At 57.9% G+C, this 17,623-nt stretch overlaps 1 protein-coding gene across 12 annotated transcripts in view; it reads left to right on the top strand.

Moving 5' to 3' along the window:
- The window catches only part of ANKS1A (ankyrin repeat and sterile alpha motif domain containing 1A), a 106,911-nt gene that overhangs the window by 80,685 nt on the left and 8,603 nt on the right, over positions 1 to 17,623 (top strand). For 9 of the 12 annotated variants that reach the window (XM_035569059.1, XM_050715295.1, XM_050715292.1 and 6 more), the window contains 8 exons: positions 11,642 to 11,740; positions 12,520 to 12,672; positions 12,906 to 13,013; positions 15,463 to 15,627; positions 16,083 to 16,211; positions 16,437 to 16,508; positions 16,937 to 17,023; positions 17,395 to 17,532. In XM_035569059.1, the coding sequence (XP_035424952.1) occupies positions 11,642 to 11,740; positions 12,520 to 12,672; positions 12,906 to 13,013; positions 15,463 to 15,627; positions 16,083 to 16,211; positions 16,437 to 16,508; positions 16,937 to 17,023; positions 17,395 to 17,532 (951 nt within the window). The remainder of the gene's footprint in view (positions 1 to 11,641; positions 11,741 to 12,519; positions 12,673 to 12,905; positions 13,014 to 15,462; positions 15,628 to 16,082; positions 16,212 to 16,436; positions 16,509 to 16,936; positions 17,024 to 17,394; positions 17,533 to 17,623) is intronic. The other 3 variants (XM_035569061.1, XM_035569062.1, XM_050715293.1) reach the window with 1 other exon arrangement.

Genomic DNA, 17,623 nt, shown 5'->3' with positions numbered 1-17,623 from the left:
TTTTTACAATGCTGTAGCGCACCAAGTAGGTAGTGCAAAGGTGGTAAGAGACAGAACTCGGAGGGTGCAGAAGTTTGGCCTTTTAGTTTTTAATGCTCTTCTAGCCCCTTCTTTAGGCAGTTCTGGTTTCAGGAATTCCGAATTCCCTTTGTATTTTCACTTGGCTCTCGTGTTAATTCACACCCTGTGTTACAAAAGCCTTTCCCCCGACACAGGGGAAATGATTCACGAACGCACAGCACGGTGAAGTGATTTTGAAAAGTTCTCTGTAAATACATTAAGCTTCTTAGTCAGATGTAAGGCAGAAATGCCCGTTGTTTCCAAGACTAATAATTCTGTTGGTTTTGGAAATCCAGACTCGTTACTGGTTGATATGTGGTTGGCTCCCTCTGCTCTGCGGACACGCGGCCGGCGCGAGCTTCGTCTCCAGCAGCGGCGAGGAGCAGCGATGGGCAGAAGGGAGGCAGCGATCCCGCTGCGTGCGTGCTTACCAGGGAGCGCCGCCGGCCCAAGGAGACTTGGGAGACCTGCGGCTTTCACGGTTTAGGTCGAAAAGGCAGGGTTGGGGATGTAAACTGTAACGCGAGCCATGAACGTTTTACGGGTTTTCCCATAAAAAGGGAAGGGAGAAGTGTGTTTTAGCAGATAGCTGGTGCGGGCTGTGAATGCTGAGCAGAGGTTTCTCTGCTCTGGGGAGCTCCAGAGGTGCAGCAGGGACAAGTTTTTTAGCAGCCTGCAGCTGGGCGGCCTCAGGCTCCGGCAGGACCCCTGCCCACGGGCTGGCTTTATGGGAGCAGCGCTGCCACTGGCAGCAAACCTCTCGTTTCGGTTGCCCCCTGGGTCCGCTTTGGGAAAAGCGATGACTGCCGTCAGGACTGACCCTTCTCCCGCGTGTGTCTCTCTGCCAGTGCTGTTTCTTTCTGGGGGGGAATTCAGGACAAACACCAGAGTAACTTGCAGTACCAGTTAGCTCTGAGCGGTGTCAGGCTGTGCCTGTTGGGAACGTTCTCACTTCTGGAACTTGCAGACACTGCTGAGGGCTTACGAATTGGCTATCAGGGAAGGGCAAGCAAGGAATCACGCATGTTAATGCACAAATTCAAGGAGTATCCTCCTGCCTGGACACAGTTGCTGGTGTTTTAGGAGCTGGAGCTGAGCTGGGAAGCAGCAGACGGGCTGAGTTTGCAGCGCTGGCCTCGCTGGTGCCTTGCTTTGTTCCAGCTCTTAAGGCAGAGTTTCTTGATCAGTATTTCCATGATGCAGAATTCTTGTTAGAGCTGCAAAACAAAACAAAGCGCTGCAGTGTTTGGTATGGCACACGAGAGCATCTCAGGGATGCTGACTGGTTTCAGTCAAACGCAGAAACTTGCACGTTTATGACTGGTTCAGAGTAAACAATCCCGATCAAGTATTGACTTCGGTCGAGAGTGGATATTGCTGACACGAAGCAGCAGGATTATTTAAACGTCGATCTGACGTGATGTTAAAATTTACTTGCAAATGTACGTGTTTCTGGGGAGGGACTAAAGCTACATTTATTTCAGATGGTGCGTGATCTTCTCTCTTGATAGAGGGAAGAAGAGGGCTATAAATGATGGACTGAAGTAGCTTTGTTTCCTAAAAGACCGAGTTCTCTTTCCAAATGGTGACATCTGTACTGAGCCACACTGCTGTTTCTGGATAACCTCTGTTCCCTTTAAGTTGCTTTGCTGTGGTGCTTGTGGGCAATGCTAGGAAAGGATCTTCCCTGCTTTTCTTGCTGTCTCTCTCCAGCTTGCACCCTGCAGTCCCTGGGAGCAGCTTCTTTGGCTCGTCCTCTCCGCTGCCACGCTGTGACCTTCACCGTCAGCAGTGCTGGCTTGGGGCGATCGGACTGTGACACCAACCTTCTGCTCTTCATGGGGGGCTTTAATTCGAAGAGCAGCCTGTTCAGCCAGCTGGGGAGTTAAAGAGAAAATGGAGATGGTGCTTCAAATCCTCCTCCTCTGCTCTGCAGCTTGCTGGAGTTCTGTCATTAGAGGGGAAAGGTTTATTTGTGCGATGGGTAAACATCGCCGAATTGAAGCTGCTCGCTGAGGATTACTGGCAGTGGCTGTGCTGTCCTGGCCTTAGCAAAATACAGCTCTGCAAGTAGACCCAAATCCTCAGCAGAAGTGCATGCCAAATGCTAACAGTCCTAATGAACCAAGAATACCCCACCACCCAAGAGAGGCCAGCGCTGCTACCTCCCACGTGGAGGAATGCAGCCCTAGTGTCTGCACGGCGTTTCAGGAGACCCATTGCCTCATCCTCCACCGGAGGAGGAAAAGAAAAGGTCAGCTCACAAAGCCGTAGCAGTGAGTGAGCAGTGTCATTCAGGAAAAAAAAGCACTATAAATCAATTTAATTGTCCCTGGCTGGTAATGAACCGGGGGAGCTGTAAGAGTAGGAAAAATGTCAGAGGAGTAGGAACCGAGAGGGGTCCTGCTGCCAGAGCTCGGTCCCGCTGCGTCCCCTGTGGTCACCAGTGCCTTTGCAGGAGGTGCTCGCTTCGGGAGGTCGGGGAAACTGGTCTGGGGCTGTGAGATGCAGAGTGCATCCCAGAGCCCCCTGGCAAACGCGGGACGACCTGGGGAGAGAGGCCAGGCTGGGCTGTGCTGCGCGCTGGGGAGAGGAAGGACGGAGCCAGTGGTGGTGGCAAGGGATTGCAACAGTTCACAGGGGAGCTCTGCCTCCGAAATGGAGAAAGAAGTGCCGTTGCTTATACCTTCACGTTAGTGCTTTGTGATCCGTTAGAGCCCATAAATTTGTCTGAGATGTTTGCTAAAGCTTTTCTCTTCCCTTGGAGGGCTGACCGCCCGGTGCTGCCTGAGACGGCTCCTGATGCCTGAGAAGGGCAAACCTCGCGTGCTCTGTTCGGTGATTTTTCTGTGCCTGAACTTCTTATTTAGTCCAAAGATCTTTCAGTTCACAAATGAGCAGGTAAAAGAGAACAAAACCTATTTCTTATGGCTTTTTTTAAATTTTTAGTGTTCAAGCCTGCATTCCCATGGAGTGCGTGGAAAGCAGCTAATGCTGATTCAATCAGACAGCATCAGAAACGGAAATCTGTTCTCCTCGTGTAGTGCCCTGGGCTCCTCGAGGGTTTTCTTTTTTTTATAACTGGGGAGAAGTGGTAGAATTATGACAGGATTGGGAGAATGGGGTATCCGCAAATAATTGAGAGTAGCGACATTAATTAGATTAAATGCAATTCAGTGCCATGTTAGATTAGCCTGCAGTGGTCTTCAGTACAGAATAGCCTTCCCCTTGTCCCTGTTTTTGTGTGCAAGCAGTTAAAAAAAAAAAATAATAATAATGTAGAGCCGAGGCTTTGGCTTGATGTGTGAGCAGAGCAGGGCTAAAACACAGCTCTGAGCTGGCTCTGATGCCAGCCCTCCAGCTGCCGCGGGACACGATGCGTGCGGGGCTGGGTCCCCTTCTCCCGGCAAGTCCCGGTGCTCGGGTGCTGGCTGCCGGCTGCGCGCTGCTTTCACCTGCCGCACGCTGCTGGAGCACGGGCATCTCCCATGAGCAGTGAGCGAGTGCGAGCTTTGCTCTGCACCATCTCCTTCCCGACTGTCCCTTCTGGCTTGCAGGCGCTGCCCCCCGGGTGCCGCCGGGCTTTCAGCGTGCTCTGACAATTGTTTTCGTTTGAAACCGTTTTTCATTTTGCCATTTTCAAGTAGCCATCTAGGGCAGAACTGAACTGCCGTATTCCGGTTGAGTTTTGCACCAAGCGGTGACCTCTTCAGACCAGCGACCTTTCAGACATCCCACAGACAAGGTTTTACAGCTGCTGCATGTGGTGAGAGGAAGGGAGAACTTGGCACGCTCGCAGCCCTCGGGGAATACCTTCAGCCAGGCGCAGGTAGACCCGTGTGCGGCTCGTGCCTGGGCAGCTGGCCTTGGCTTCAAGCTGAAGCAACCTCCAGCCGTCCGGGGAACGGAGCGGGCAGGAGGTCTCGAGCTGGTGGAGCTGGGCCTGCTCTTCCTAAAGCCCATGCTGTGTGCGTGGCTCTGTCCCACGGCGGCGTTTGGTGACCGATCCTGCACGTCGGTGTGGGCTGAGCCGCTGGGGAGCTGCCACCTAGACGTGCCGGCCATCCACCCTTAACAATGGTGAATCAGATCTGAGGATCTCGCCGGCCTGGTTCGTGCCGGCTGGCAGATTTATTGCCGAAATGGCTTTCATTTAGTTTTATGACTTAGGGAGCTCATAAGCCACATTACATGGTATTGTCTTCTGTTTATCACTGCTGCCAGGATACTGGAAACGCGTTTCTGCCGCGGTCTCCAGACTGATTTCGATGCCCTGGATGAGCACCCCGTAAGAGCGGAATTGGACCCTGGTGTAAGAGCTCCTGCCAAGCGTCTGAGCGGGAACCAATTCATGCAGCGAAAGGATTTTTTTGACAGCTCTCCAGTGCGTCAGGCGCTGCTTGGGTGGCTCACGAGGGCTGTGCTTTGTCTAGGACGGTTTGCTTTTTCGGGTTATCTCTGGACGGGGACGGTGCGAGCGTGTTCAGCCTGACCTGACCCGTGGGATGCAGAAGCTGGGCTCCGAGGGAGCACTTCGGGGACCTTTTGAGGGCTGGGGACTGAGGGCAGCACGGCGCTCAGCACCGCGCACCATGAAAGCGACTTCGCAGAGAGCAGCGAGCTCAGAGTGGGTTTTGAAGTGGGTGGACCAGAACTGGCAATTTAGAGAGTACTTACATTTGATTCATTAGTAGCTCCAGGCCCAATAAACATTAAAAAAGCCATTAAAGTAGCAGTTAATTTTTTTTGCTCTCAATAAAATTGCCTGAACTTGACAACCGTGACCGATTCCCTCCGTTGCCATTGTCACGCTGCCAGTGTGCATGGGGGGAAAAAAATTAAGCAAAAATGAAGTGGCTGTGTGTTAATCGAGGATTTATTGTAGGCTTTTGTATAGGAGTCCTTTCCACAATCAATGCTATGTGAAGAGCTGGGCCTTCATTGTCATGGCCTTGGCAAAACAAATATTTCTTTTCCCCTAATTTCCATTGAACTACCTCAAACTGCAGCTACCACTAAGGGAAGGCACAAAACCATGAGGCCAACTACAAATGTGAATTCTCGTGGCCAAGGGCTGCTGTTGCTCCATGAAATTGGAGTGGGTAGGTCCTGGTTTTGGGGTCGACAGCCACCAGAGCGGGTTTGGCGGAGGGGCTGAGCGCCCAGGGCTGGCTCGTGGTGCTGTAGGTGCTCAGCGGGGCCTCCGCTTGAGGCTGGATCCATCCTGGGAGGTTTTGGGTCTTGGGGGCTGTGAAAGGGGGGTGAAAAGCCCCAAAGAGCAGATTGTGCACTTGCACAGACAGAATGCAAGCTTGTTTTTAGGACGAGGTAATGAATTAGTCCATCAGCACAGCGTTAGCTGCTCCTGTCCTCTTGAATGAGATTTATCAGAGCAGTTTGCCCCAAGCACAGGTCCGGGCAGCCCTGACGGCTCTGCCCAGCACCGCAGAGCTCCGATGGGTTTGAACGCGGGGACGGTGTGCGAGGCCAAACGTGCAAATTCCAGCCCCCCAGGGAACCAAGGCCCTCAGCCTTTAGCTGCTAACAGACCTGGGGACAGAGTTTGTTGCCGGCTGCAGTGGTGGATTTGTCAGCTCGCAGGAATGCCCTCGCTGTAGCTCATCTTCCTAAATTCGCTGCCTTCCCTTTCCCTCGGGGTGCTGCCCAAGGCTGCCAGGCTCTGAAGGCTGGTGGCTTTATAGAAGCGTGCAGGATCCTTCTTTGTCTGTCTTTATTTTCCTGCCTCAAAAGGAGAGCTTGGTGAGTGGCGTGGGGGCGAAGGGAAGCGCGGCCTCTGGGCTTTGGGACTTGCCACGTTATCCCTGTTCGCGCTGCCTCTGTGGTGAGCTGGATGCGGCTCCATCTCCAGCATCCAGGCTCTTGGTTGCCAAAAGTAAAGCAAGAGCGGTGACAGCAAAATCCTTGACAAGATGCAAATTGTCTTGAATTTACTGAGAAGGGGGAGAAAAAAGAGCTTTGTGTGCATTAATCTAAGAAAAAATGGATGCTTTGGCTCATCCAGCTGAAGGCACTCTGCTATAGATGTTTGCAGAAGCCTTTGTAGTCTGGAAAAGCTGTGTTTGGGTTTTGCATCTGTTGCTTTTAATAGCAAACACATTCTGGTCTCAGTTCTTCCCCGCAGTCCGCCGCCTGTCTTTAATACGTGGTTTAGTAACAGCGGCAGCACTTGTATGAGCGTGAGCCTAGCGAGACAGGCGGGATTCATTAAACTGCATTGCTGGCTGGATAAGACTCCGCGTCCTATACGAAACTTTCTTTGCCTTGGGCCCTTCCTTAGCTGGAAAGAGAGAATGGACCAGAGCCAGGCTCTGAGCAAGAAGCAGCATCTGAAAATTGGGTAGTTAAGTGCCTGCGGAGCGCCCTGCTGGAGCAGCAGTGCTGGCAGATTTCGACGGCTCCGCTTTTGGCACGCTCGGCTTTGGGGTCACCTAACTGGCAGGAGGGGACGCTGCCTTCGTACGGTGCAACCTCCGACTGTGCTTTTCTCCTTTGATGAGAAACCTGGAGCCTCGCAGGCTGTTTAATTACAGTGTAGGATGCGAAGCATGACTAAAGCGGAGCCTTTCTCTAAAAGCTGGGTTTCCGTCCAGACGAGAGATGGGTCGCTGGCGGATCTCTGCTCTCCTTCGAGGCCGTGCAGAGGGCGGGGACGGGGTTCGGAGGGGCCCCTCGTGCTCCTGGGCATTTGCCCCTCTCTGTGGAGGGAGCCCTGCTCAGCCCCGAAGCTGAAGCACGGATTTGGGGATGATAACGTGACACCCAGACCGAGGGTGGCACAGGGGCTGGCTGTCCAGCTGCCGGTCTCTTCCAGGTTGGAGTTTGGGGAGTGGGATTCACCCTGCCCAGGTTCAGGTGTCTGTGGCTGCGCCCATCGTTCGGACCCTGGGCGTGGGAGAGGGCTCGGCCGATGCGTTTCATCCCAGCACAGGTACACGTGCGCTGCAGGAATGTTTCCTGGGCCGAACTGATGCACGAAGGGGAGTTAAGGGATGCGTTGTGCTCCTGTGCCTGCTGCAAAAAAGCACAGCCTTTGCTTCTTAGGGGATTGTTTCAGGGATCACCCCAGCTGTTCTAGGAACAAAACACTTCCAACAGTTATTAACGTGTGCGTGCGGCGCTGCACCGAAATCCGGATTAATGCAAGCACAAGTGCTCTCGGGGCAGCCCCTGAGTGCATCCCCGCTGCGGTGCGGGCAGTGCTGAGAGCTGTTCCTGGTGGAAGTGAGGAGCTGTCGCCTGTGCCCTGAAGGAGGAAATGGTGAGGTGTGGGATGGACGGGGCGCTCAGACATCCCCCCTCCCCGGTATGAGCAAAAGGAGAGCTCTGGTCCTCGTGCAGCCCCGAGCTGTGCACGCTGCGCGCAGCCTGGCAGCCTGCACAAGGTAAGAAGCACTTGTCACAACGGATGCAGCCTGAGTACGTCTTTGGAAAGTTTCAGTGATTCTAATTGGCATTTCTGAGCCGTAGAGGACTGGGTAACAGCAAAGCAAGGCCCTGGGAGGGAGCTTTCTTCTCCCCTGCCTTGGGCATTTGCCGCATTTGTCCTCAGAGGACCCCGAGCGGGGCCGGCCGTGAGCCTGGGCTTGGGGTGCCAGGGCTGCTCGGCAGCCTGCAGCGGGACGCCGGGAGATGGCAGCTGGCCTGGTTGCTGACCTCTGTCAGCACCAACGGGGACCTTTGCCTGCTTTTAAAAAAGCAAACAGCGAAAAAACACACGCACAAAAAACCGAATACACCATACAGCGGGATCGCGTTTTTTACAACCTCACCCAAGAGCAGTTCCTCTGGAATTTTGCAGCCCTGCATCAAGGCGGTCTCCCTGGAGCAGCGCTGCGTGGTGGAGAGGCTTTGTTCCGTCTCGGCACTGAGCGCCTCTTCCCTTGTTCCTCTGCGAGCTGCTGGGTGAGGACGTTTCTCCACGTCTCCCCTCCTTGTTACAGCAAAGGGATGGCTCCTGCCTGCTTCAGGGACAGACCCAGCGGCCTCGGCAGCTCGGTGCCTGGCGGGGCAGAGGGCAGAAAGCCAGGGCAGGGAGGGTGAGAAGGCTGAAGGCTGGCGGTGAGAAGCACAAAATGCTGGGAAAGGCGGGGACGGAGGAAAGCTGCAGCAGACCCCAGCAGGGTCTCCGTGCCCGGGAACCCTCCTTGCTTAGGGGGCTCCTGATGCGAAGGATTTATCAGACGCAGAGAGCAGGGCACCGAGCAGACCCGTGGCAGTCGCTGCGTGGCGCGGGGGCAGGTGGCAGCGGGACCGGGGCGCTGTGCAGAGCACCCCTGCCCCTTGGCTTTTGTCTGAACAGCGTGTTAAACGCAAACAGGTTTAAAGTCTGAGAATAAACAGCTCATCTGTTCAGCTGGCAAAGGTTAAAAGATCTCCAGCGTGTTTGCATTTAATTATCTATTTTAGTAGCAGCTTATTTTTTTTCTTTGGAGATGAAATCCGGATGGGTTTAAAGGACGCTCCTCCAAGCAGAGGCTCATGCACAATAGACTAATGATTTATTCAGAGCTGCTCTGCTTTGTCTATCCTGGTTAAGTACCCTGAGAATACAGACTGGCACCGAGGGAATTTAATGTGACACATCAAGATAAGGAGTGGTAGAGAAAGCTGTGGCTCTTACAGTATTTAACTAGCTTGTACCCTTGCTGCACGGCAAGCAATTTTTGTTGGACTGGAGATGCCAAAAGTGGGAGAACACCTATCGCCTTGCCTTGGGCCCGGCATGGCACGTGTCGGCATAAAACAGGCAGCCTGGAAATGTGTGCGCAGCCAGCTCCACACCCCTCGTTTGGAGAGGGGCCGTGCTGGCCAGGCGTGGCTGTGCTACAGCGCGCTAGCACCAAAAAGGCTCAACGCTGGAAAACAAGCAGGAGTGAAAAACGCACAGAGGAGCAGCGAGCCTATTGATTTTGGTACGTGAGACTTACACGCAGCCGATGTCACCGTTTGCTCAGGTCCGCGCCGCCCCCGCTGGTGCGTGCAGGGTTTGCTCGGTGCGCCCGCATCCACCGCGAGGCCCTGCGCCTGCTGCAGCTCCGGCACCCGGCTCTTTGGGGAGGAACCGAGCGGCCGAGCTCGGGGACAGGCAGGTCCCGGGGTGCTGAGCGGGCTGAGGGGCCGGGAGCTGCAGGCTCCAGGTACCCGCGCCGTGACCTGAACCCGCTGCTGCTGCTGCGGGGATGTTGGGAGGTGTCCCCTCGCGCTGCCCTTTGCCCCCCCTGGCAGGAGGGTAATGTTTTGCTCACCAGGCTTCTGGAGACACCCCACTGCTTGCTCTGGTCACCTTCTGTCCATTTAAAAGGCCCTTTAAAAGCCGCCTCACTCCAGGAGATGAACTCCTCGCACACGTGCTTCCTCCCCAGGACCTTCCGGCGACCTCTTCAGCAGAGCTGCAGCTTGCGAAAGCGCTTGGCCGGGTGAGGTGCGCGTCCATGCAGTTAAGCTGCCCTTCATCCTCTTCCTCGAGCAGAGCACACATCTCCCCCGCTACAGAAACACATTGAACGGGGCTTTTTGGCTTAAGAATTGTGAGCGAGGAAGGGGAGGGATGTTTTCCCTTTTTAGCGGGCTGCTGCTGCTGCGAACGAGCTGGGTGATCGCTGCCTCTGACAGCGGCTGCCTCTCGCTGGGGACAGCTCTGTGCCCTGCTTGGGTTGGGGTTTGCTCTCGGCCTGGTTTGGAGCCTGGGCTGCTCTTAGAGCACATGGGCACCGGCAGAGCCTTCTATCAGCAAAGAGCCTCCTTTTGCAACTGGGAGGAGCGCAGGGCAGCTTACACGGCACAGTGACGTCCTCGTAGGAGGCTTCGTGTGCTGTTACCGCTCAGGTGCGGCCCAGCGGTTTGCTTGCGGGCCGTGAGGTGCAATCTATCAGAGTGCGTCCCCACAGAGCTCTCACCCATCCCGCGGTGCCATTTCGGGCGGTCCCGGGGCCACTTTGCAGCTGGCAGCGGGTGCCCCAGCCCAGCGCCCAGCCTGCTGCTGCTGCGAGCTGACCTTTGGGAAGGCAGGGAACAAACCGCCCTCGTCAGCTGCGGAGCCTTCAGCCCCAGCTTTCGGCCGTTTAAGCAGCCCCCGATGACAAACGCTTTTGTGCCGCAGCTGTCTGCTCCAGATCTGCGGTCTCGGTCCCCCCAAGGCCTGCCAGGAATCGAGGGCGTCGGGCGGCTCTGCCTGCCAAGGGAGGACGGAGGCAGAGGAGCACCCGTCTCGCTGCTGCGGGCGCTGGCGGTCACCGAGTGCCTGCCGAGCCCTGCTTCCCAGCCACCCGCTGATTTAATTTGCCACTGTCATTTGCTAAATAATTGTTTCTCTGCAGTCTGGCCTCCGAGGGCAGCTCTCCCCAGCGACGTTGCTTCGGGCACCTCTTATCTGCGGCGTTAATTTGCTGCTGCTCTGAGCACTCGTCTCAGCATCCTGGTGGCAGAGCATCTCCTGGGGACGGAGAGCCCTAGGAGTTATCGCGGCAGGCTACGGACGTGGCACGAGCGGTGCTGCTCGTGCTCAGCACCATCTTCCAGTGGGCACAAACCAAGCAAGCAGGGTGGGAAGGAATTTAAAAACCGCCCTTTAAAGAGGACAGTGAGAGATTCTCCCCCCCAGCTCCCCTTCCCGAAGCCCTGGCCGTCCTGCCCGCTGTTTGCGCAGCCTGCGTGCCCTTGCAGCAGCACATTGCCCGACAGCCAATTTTAATTAGGTTTCTCTTACAAAACCAAAATGTGGAGCAGCGGAGCGCCGGCAGCTCAGACCTTCAGCTGTGCCTCTCCCGAGAGCGAAGGGAGGCAGGTCCTGGGGGGGGGGGAGGATCTGGGTGCGAGCCAGCGCTGCGCGTCCGTGAGCCCCGAGCTCGCTGCTGCGGTGTCGTGGTCGCACGAGAGCCATGGGGAGCCGAGCCCAGGCTGCGCGCTGAGCTCCCCCAGGTACGGGGAGAAGCGGGTGCTGATGGAGGGGGGTGAATAAACACGGTCTGCATGCGTCCCTTCCTGCTCCGCACGGGGCAGGGGCCACAAGCCGAGCCGTAGCGAAGCGGTGCGGGGCAGCCAGCGCGTCTCTGGGGGCGAGCTGCTCCCCTGAACGAGGAAAAGGAGAAAGCTGAGCTCCGCTGCTCTCGTGGAAAGAAATGCATTTTCTCGGTGGCCCTGGAGGGAGGCTGAGCAGAGCCTGATGCTGGGGGTTACGGGGATGCTGGGGATTACATGGGCGTTGGGAAATGGCATTGTTAAGTAGCGATCTGCCTCTCAGACGGGAAGGTCGCTGTAATGACGGCCTGAAACCCAAAGGCTGGACGAGGACGCTCGCGGCAGGCTGTGCTGGGGAGGGGGCAGCAGCACTGTCCCACCGAGCCACCCTGCGGCTGCTGCAGTGCCACGGCCGCTCTTGTGCCAGCTGTGTCGGTGCTGAAGCGGGGACGTGGGGCTGCGCGAGGCTGAGCTGCCTCCTCGGGAGCTGCCTGCTCGGGGCCAGCACCAGGGGGCTGCACGGGCTGTGCTGGGGCCCGAGGTGGGGTGGGGGCTGTAACGCACACGGGCTGTGCTCCCGTGTCACCCCTTCCTGTCCCCACAGGGCTGTAATGTCATGGAAGACCAGGACCTTCGGGACATCGGGATCGGTGACCCGCAGCACCGCCGTAAACTCCTGCAGGCAGCTCGCTCCCTCCCGAAGGTGAGCGCCGACGTCCCCGCGTGGAGCAGGGCCCAGCGTGGCCCTGAAGGCAGAGGGAACAAAACCAGGACCTCTGACTCCAGCCGTGTCCCGGTGACCCCAAAGGATGGCGGGGGCAGTGGGAAGGGGTTAGGAGGAGGAACATGTGGGCCTCCAGCTCCGGGGGTGGGATGACCCCGGGAGGCATCTCGGTGCTGGGGACGGGGTGGGTGTCCCTCCTGGGGGGCCTGCTCTGAGCAGCCTCTTCTGCCGCATGTCCTTGGCTCGGTGGCCGCAGAGATGGCGAGTGCCAACGAGAAGAGCAGGAGAAAAGGGGTTTTTGCAAGAAGAAAGGCTGGCGCAGAGCCAGGGAAACTAGTTTTAACCTCACTGACACCTCCCCTGCTGTAACCAGGGCCCTTGTTCCTGTGCGCAAGTTCAGAGCGGATTCAGCTCGCCTGCTGTGCTGGGAAGGCCACGGAAAGGGCTTTTCTGGGAAAGGGCTTTTCTGGAGCTGTTTTCCTCACTTATGTCAGGTAGACCGTGCCTCTCGCTGTGGTTGGGGTGGGCAGCGGTGCCCCTCGAAGCCCCCACGGCATCGCCTGCCCACCTGGGAGAGGGCTCATGGCAAGGGCGAGGCTGCTGAGGTTCATTCCCTGTTTGTGCAGCAATTTTTTGTACATTAAAGCTGCGAGGGGAGATGGTGATAGCGTTTAAACTGGCTTTAATTGCAGACGCTGCATGCTTTGGGCTCCCTGCCCCTGGGGCTTTTAACCTCTTTCTGCCTTGTGCTTTCGCAGTTAAAACCCCTGGGCTGCGATGGGAACAGCCAGCCTTCGGTTCCCGCCTGGCTCGACTCTTTGGGGCTGCAGGACTACATCCAGTCCTTCCTCTCGAGCGGCTACAGCTCTATCGACACTGTGAAAAACCTCTGGGAGCTTGAAATAGTAAACGTGAGTACTGCCGTGCTCCTGCCGCCGTGGGGGGGCCCTGCCTGCCTTCCCCCCAGGGCCGTTCCTTGCAGGGAGCCGCGTTCAACGCGAGCGCACCGCTCGGAGGGGGACGCTTCACTTCGTGCAGGGGGCAGGAAAGCTGGGGGGCGCGTGGGGAGCTGCAGCTCCCGTGCTCCCCAAAGCTGCTGCGCGTTTCTCCAGCCCCGCTGACAGCGCCCCACCTCTCCCTGCAGGTGCTGAAGGTGAACCTGCTCGGCCATCGGAAGAGGATCATCGCCTCGCTGGCAGACCGGCCCTACGAGGAGCCACCGGCCAAGCCGCCGCGGTTCTCGCAGCTGAGAGTGAGTCGCTGGTTGTGTCCTCGCCGGGCCGGGGACACCTCTCAGTAGCGGCCGGGTGCTTTGCTCTGCCCTGGCTCGCCTTCACTTTCCTCCCGTTTCTTTCAAAGAACTAATCCCGGGCCTGCCAGGAATAACCACCTCCTTCTGGTTAGCGGCTGACACCTCTGAGGGGCTCAGGGAGCACATTTAGGGAGGGCTTAGGTCCTGGGTGGGCAGCGAGGCTCAGCGGGGAGGCTTGTTCAGCCTTCCTCGGCTTCCTTCATGGACAGGAAATTCTGCCGGGCAAAATCAATAAAAAAGAAAATAAAACCCCTACAATGTCAATATTTAAGTTAAAACTCCTTTAAAAGTAGGTAGCGAGAGTAATAAGTGTGGAGAGTGATCTTTGAAAATTGCATTGCTTTTTTTTTTTTTTTAAACAAAAGGCTTTTTTCTGATTAGAACAAATCGATTTGACCTGGAAGCTCGGGTTACTCCCGGCTCTCAGACACTTGGTGGTTTGGGAAGAAAGTTCTTGAAGTGCTGAGGCAACCACACACAGCTGGCGGTGCGGAGGAGGGAGTTTTGTGTTGAGCCGTTCCCGTGGATGCACCTTGGCTGCTGCCGTAGATGATGCAGAGCCCAATCCATAGCTGATGCTGTAGATGATGCAGAGCCCGATGCTCCCACCCCGAACCAGACCGAGCGACCTCTGGGAATGTGACAGCCAGACCGGCTCTCGCTTGGCCGGAGCCCTGACCTCGTGTCCGATTCCTCCTCATCTCTGCTGGGTCTTCTTACAAGCACCCGCATCAGAAAACCTCCTGGTTGCAGGAAAAGGAAAATTCCCCTTATCTCAGACCAACCGGAACCCTGGAGCACTAGGACAGAGAGGGAACGGATTTCAGGTGCCACGTTGTGCCGTGCAAACCTTGCTTTGGTTGGGCCGCACAGCGGCGACCGGCACCGTCCCTTGGACAGACGCCCCCTGCTCAGCTGCTGCGATGGGATGCAGCTGGGCCGTGACGTTTTGATTGCGCCCTTGGGGAGGCTGAGATCCGTCTCCTTGGGCTGCTGGGGTTGTCTAGAGCTGCTGCTCCCACTGCCAAATAGCCCTCGGGGTGGTTTGTGGATGTTGGTCTTTGCTGCAGCAGTGGGAGCTTTGGACGTCAGGCCCGTCTGTACTGGGGTGCCTGGGAGGGGAGCGGTCGTGTTTGCCGTTCTCCCTGAGAACCGCTGTCTGGGAGCTGAATTTAACAAAACGTCGAGCTTGCAGCTAACCTGTGGGCTTCGCAGGAGGGCAGCAAGTCACGCAGGGTGAGCGGGTCGCACTGCTTCCTCCCGGTGTTTGCAGATCGGCTTCCTGGAGCAGGAACGGGGAGCGACTGGGGTTTCCCCGTCCCAACCATCTGCTCCTTTCTCTGCTGCAGAGCTCCTCTCCTTTGCCCTGCATTCCCAGGGCTTTTCAACCAAAGCCGTCGTAACTGCAGCAAGTTTCTGAAGGCAGGGCGGTGGTGGGGAGAGGAGTCCTTTGGTGCGGCACCGGCCGGTGGGTGTGCGGGGCGGGGAGGCTGTGGAGGAGAACGGGGCCGTTCGCAGCGCTTCCTGGCGCTGCAGCTGGTGCCTCCCAGCGCCTGGCTGCGGCTGGGGAGCGGAAGGACGTCAATGGCAAATTAAGCAAGCCCCTTGAATAGGACTAATGCGTGCTGCAGCTGCGAGCTCCCCGCACTGCCTGCCGGGCCGCTTGGCACATCCAGGCAGCGAGTGCTGCCTGCAGGCAGAGCCAGGCTCTCCGGGGGCGGCTGATCCGAGGGCTTTGCTCGGTGCTTTAGCAGAGCCCGTTCTCTGCAAACACCCTGCCCGCAGCCCGGCGTGCCTCCTGCCTTCCTCAGACAGGGGGTGGGGATGTGCTTGGCTGCTGCATACCTGCCTGAAACCATCCTGGAGCAGAGCAGGGGTGTGGAGGGGAAAAGAAACGACCTGAGTGAAGGTGCTGAGCCCGCAGAGCAGGAGCTGACCCTGGTAACTCTGCTCACTGCACCCGTTGCGTTGGGCAGTGTAAGGGGCAGCCTGCAGACCCTGGTCCCGGTTCCTAGGGAGAAATTACCGCTGTGATCCCAACTGGAAACCAGGGCACAGCTTAGGGCTCGAGCCCTTCCCTTCCTCGCGCTCTGGGTGGCTGCAGGGCAGCGGCTGCTGCTCGAGCATCGACTCGGCAGCCGTGGGACGAGCCCTGGCTGGGCTGTGCTGATAACACGGTGCAGATAACAGCGCCTGCAGGACCAGCACACCCCAGGGGAAGCGCCAGCAGCCAAATCCTGCTCTGCTGGTGCTGTGCTGGCTGCCTGCGGCCGCCTGTGCTGCCACGGGGCTGGAGGGCAGCGGGGGCAGAGGCAGCGCGAGGAGCGCGGCGCGGGCAGGGCTGCGGCGCAGGCTGACGGGGACGGTTCTGGGTGTCTGCCCCTTTCAGTGCCAGGACTTGATGTCCCAGACGTCGTCGCCCCTGAGCCAGAACGACTCCTGCACTGGCAGATCCGCAGATCTCCTGCTGCCCTCCGGAGACACTGGGAAGAGGCAACACGAGCGGGGCAGCGAGGTTGCGCCGTACTCCAGAGTTGACCGCTACAAAGCACAGGTCAGTGCGGGCTTCCGTGTGTCCTGCTCAGCTCGGTGCAGGTTCCCTTCCTCTGGAGCCAGCGAGGAGTTAGGATGACGCGCGGAGGGTCAGGGAGCCGATCCGGCAGAGCTTCCATCGCTGCTGCTGCCACCAGCAGCTCGTCTTGTAGTCCCAAAGCTGGGAAAAAACAAGGAAACCTTGAAGAAAATAGGGAGGCCTGTAGCTTGTGTAGTGTTTCAGCTGAGAAAATAAGGAAACAGAGAGACAGGGAGCCTACGGACAGCAACCTGTGCCTCAGTCTCACCACTCAGATGGGCGACGTGCACATCCACGAGCACCTTCACCCACAGCGTGCTGCCCCCTCCCAGCCCCTGTGAGATTTTGGGAACCATCAACCCACGGAGCCCCCCCGAGATCTGCGTTTCACCCTGGGGAGGATGTGCTGTGGTTTCACGTGCACCTTTCTACCCCAGCAGGAGGAGCGTCGGGAGTCAAAGCTGACCCTGCGCCCCCCCAGCCTGGCTGCCCCGTACGCCCCAGTCCAGAACTGGCAGCACCAGCCGGAGAAGCTCATCTTCGAGTCCTGCGGGTACGAGGCCAACGTAAGTGGCTCTTGGCTTGTGTGGGTGGACGGGGGAGGCTGTGGGCTCAGGGTGCTGCACGGGGAGGTGGCACACGTCCTCCCCCCTCCCTGGGCGACCTGCTCCTCCATGGCCATGGTTGTGGCCGCTCGCCGGGCCGTGGCCTTGCTTCGGGGCTGGGAAGTTTGCACCTGAAGCCTTTGGGGTGTCTGAGGGCACGTTAACATCTCCTCCCCTTCCTGACAGTACCTGGGCTCCATGCTGATCAAAGACCTCCGAGGGACGGAGTCCACGCAGGACGCCTGTGCCAAGATGAGGGTAAGGGGGCTCTGGGGACGGGGGGGTCGGCTCACAGCCCCAGGGGGATGATGTGGAGAGAGGGACGGGGGGATGTTGGTGTAGCTGCAGCTCTCCAGACCCCGCAGGCAGGGCAGAGCAGGGGCCCAGGCCATGTAACAGGCTGTGGCCGCTATTGCTGGTGAACGGGCCCCTCGCCAGCACCTTTCCCTCTAGTTTGAATGGCTGTGCAGTAGGAGAATCAGGGTTTTTGCTGAGAAAACCAGGCTCGCTTCAGATCCCCATCCCTTCCCGTCTCCTTCCACCAGAAGCAGGTTTTCTGCCTCCTGGTCCGAGCCCCCCAGAGGCCTCCCCTTGAGGGTCTGTGCTGACCCCCAGCAGGGTTGGGGTGGTGCTGAGGAAGGGGGCATTGTTCACAGCCGCTCACCTGAGTGTTCTTGTTTCTGAAGAAATCCACAGAACATATGAAGAAGATCCCGACCATAATACTGTCCATCACGTACAAGGGGGTGAAGTTCATCGATGCCTCTAACAAGGTGAGCTTAAAACGCCTCAAAGCTGGTGCCTGGAGGGACAAGACCTGCAGTGCCACCTGCCTGAGGGGCTGCAGGTCACATCTGGTGCCTCCAGAAGCCTCGGCTGGTCCTGCAGAGCTGCCGGGGCCATGGGGGAGCACCAGGGTGGTGACGGTTACCTGAACGCCGAAGGCTTGGCCAGCAGGCTGCTTGGGGACCCCGTTGCCATTTATTCCTACGGGGGGAAAGAGCTGGCACTGGTCTGGGTGGGAGAAACCCTTCCCTGCCGGTGCCTGGTGTGCTCCCTGTCCCCAGCACGCGCTTGTCACCGCTCCCTTTGCTGGGTGCGTTTGCCATCCCCACACGGGTGATGCTGTGGTTGTCTCCTACAGAACGTCATTGCTGAGCACGAGATCCGGAACATTTCCTGCGCTGCTCAGGACCCCGAGGATCTCTGCACGTTCGCCTACATCACCAAGGACCTGCAGACCAGCCACCACTACTGCCACGTCTTCAGCACCGTGGATGTGGTGAGTCGGGGTGGAGCGTCCGGCCTCGCTGCGAGCCTCGGGGCGCGTGCACAGCCCCGCGGGTTGTCCTCCTGCCCGGGTGTTCGCTGTC

This window comes from Cygnus atratus, chromosome 24 (genome assembly GCF_013377495.2).
Source record: "Cygnus atratus isolate AKBS03 ecotype Queensland, Australia chromosome 24, CAtr_DNAZoo_HiC_assembly, whole genome shotgun sequence".
In the NCBI taxonomy this organism is placed as follows: domain Eukaryota; kingdom Metazoa; phylum Chordata; class Aves; order Anseriformes; family Anatidae; genus Cygnus; species Cygnus atratus.
Note: the sequence above shows the minus strand (reverse complement) of the source record. Positions and strands in the feature narration are given on the sequence as shown.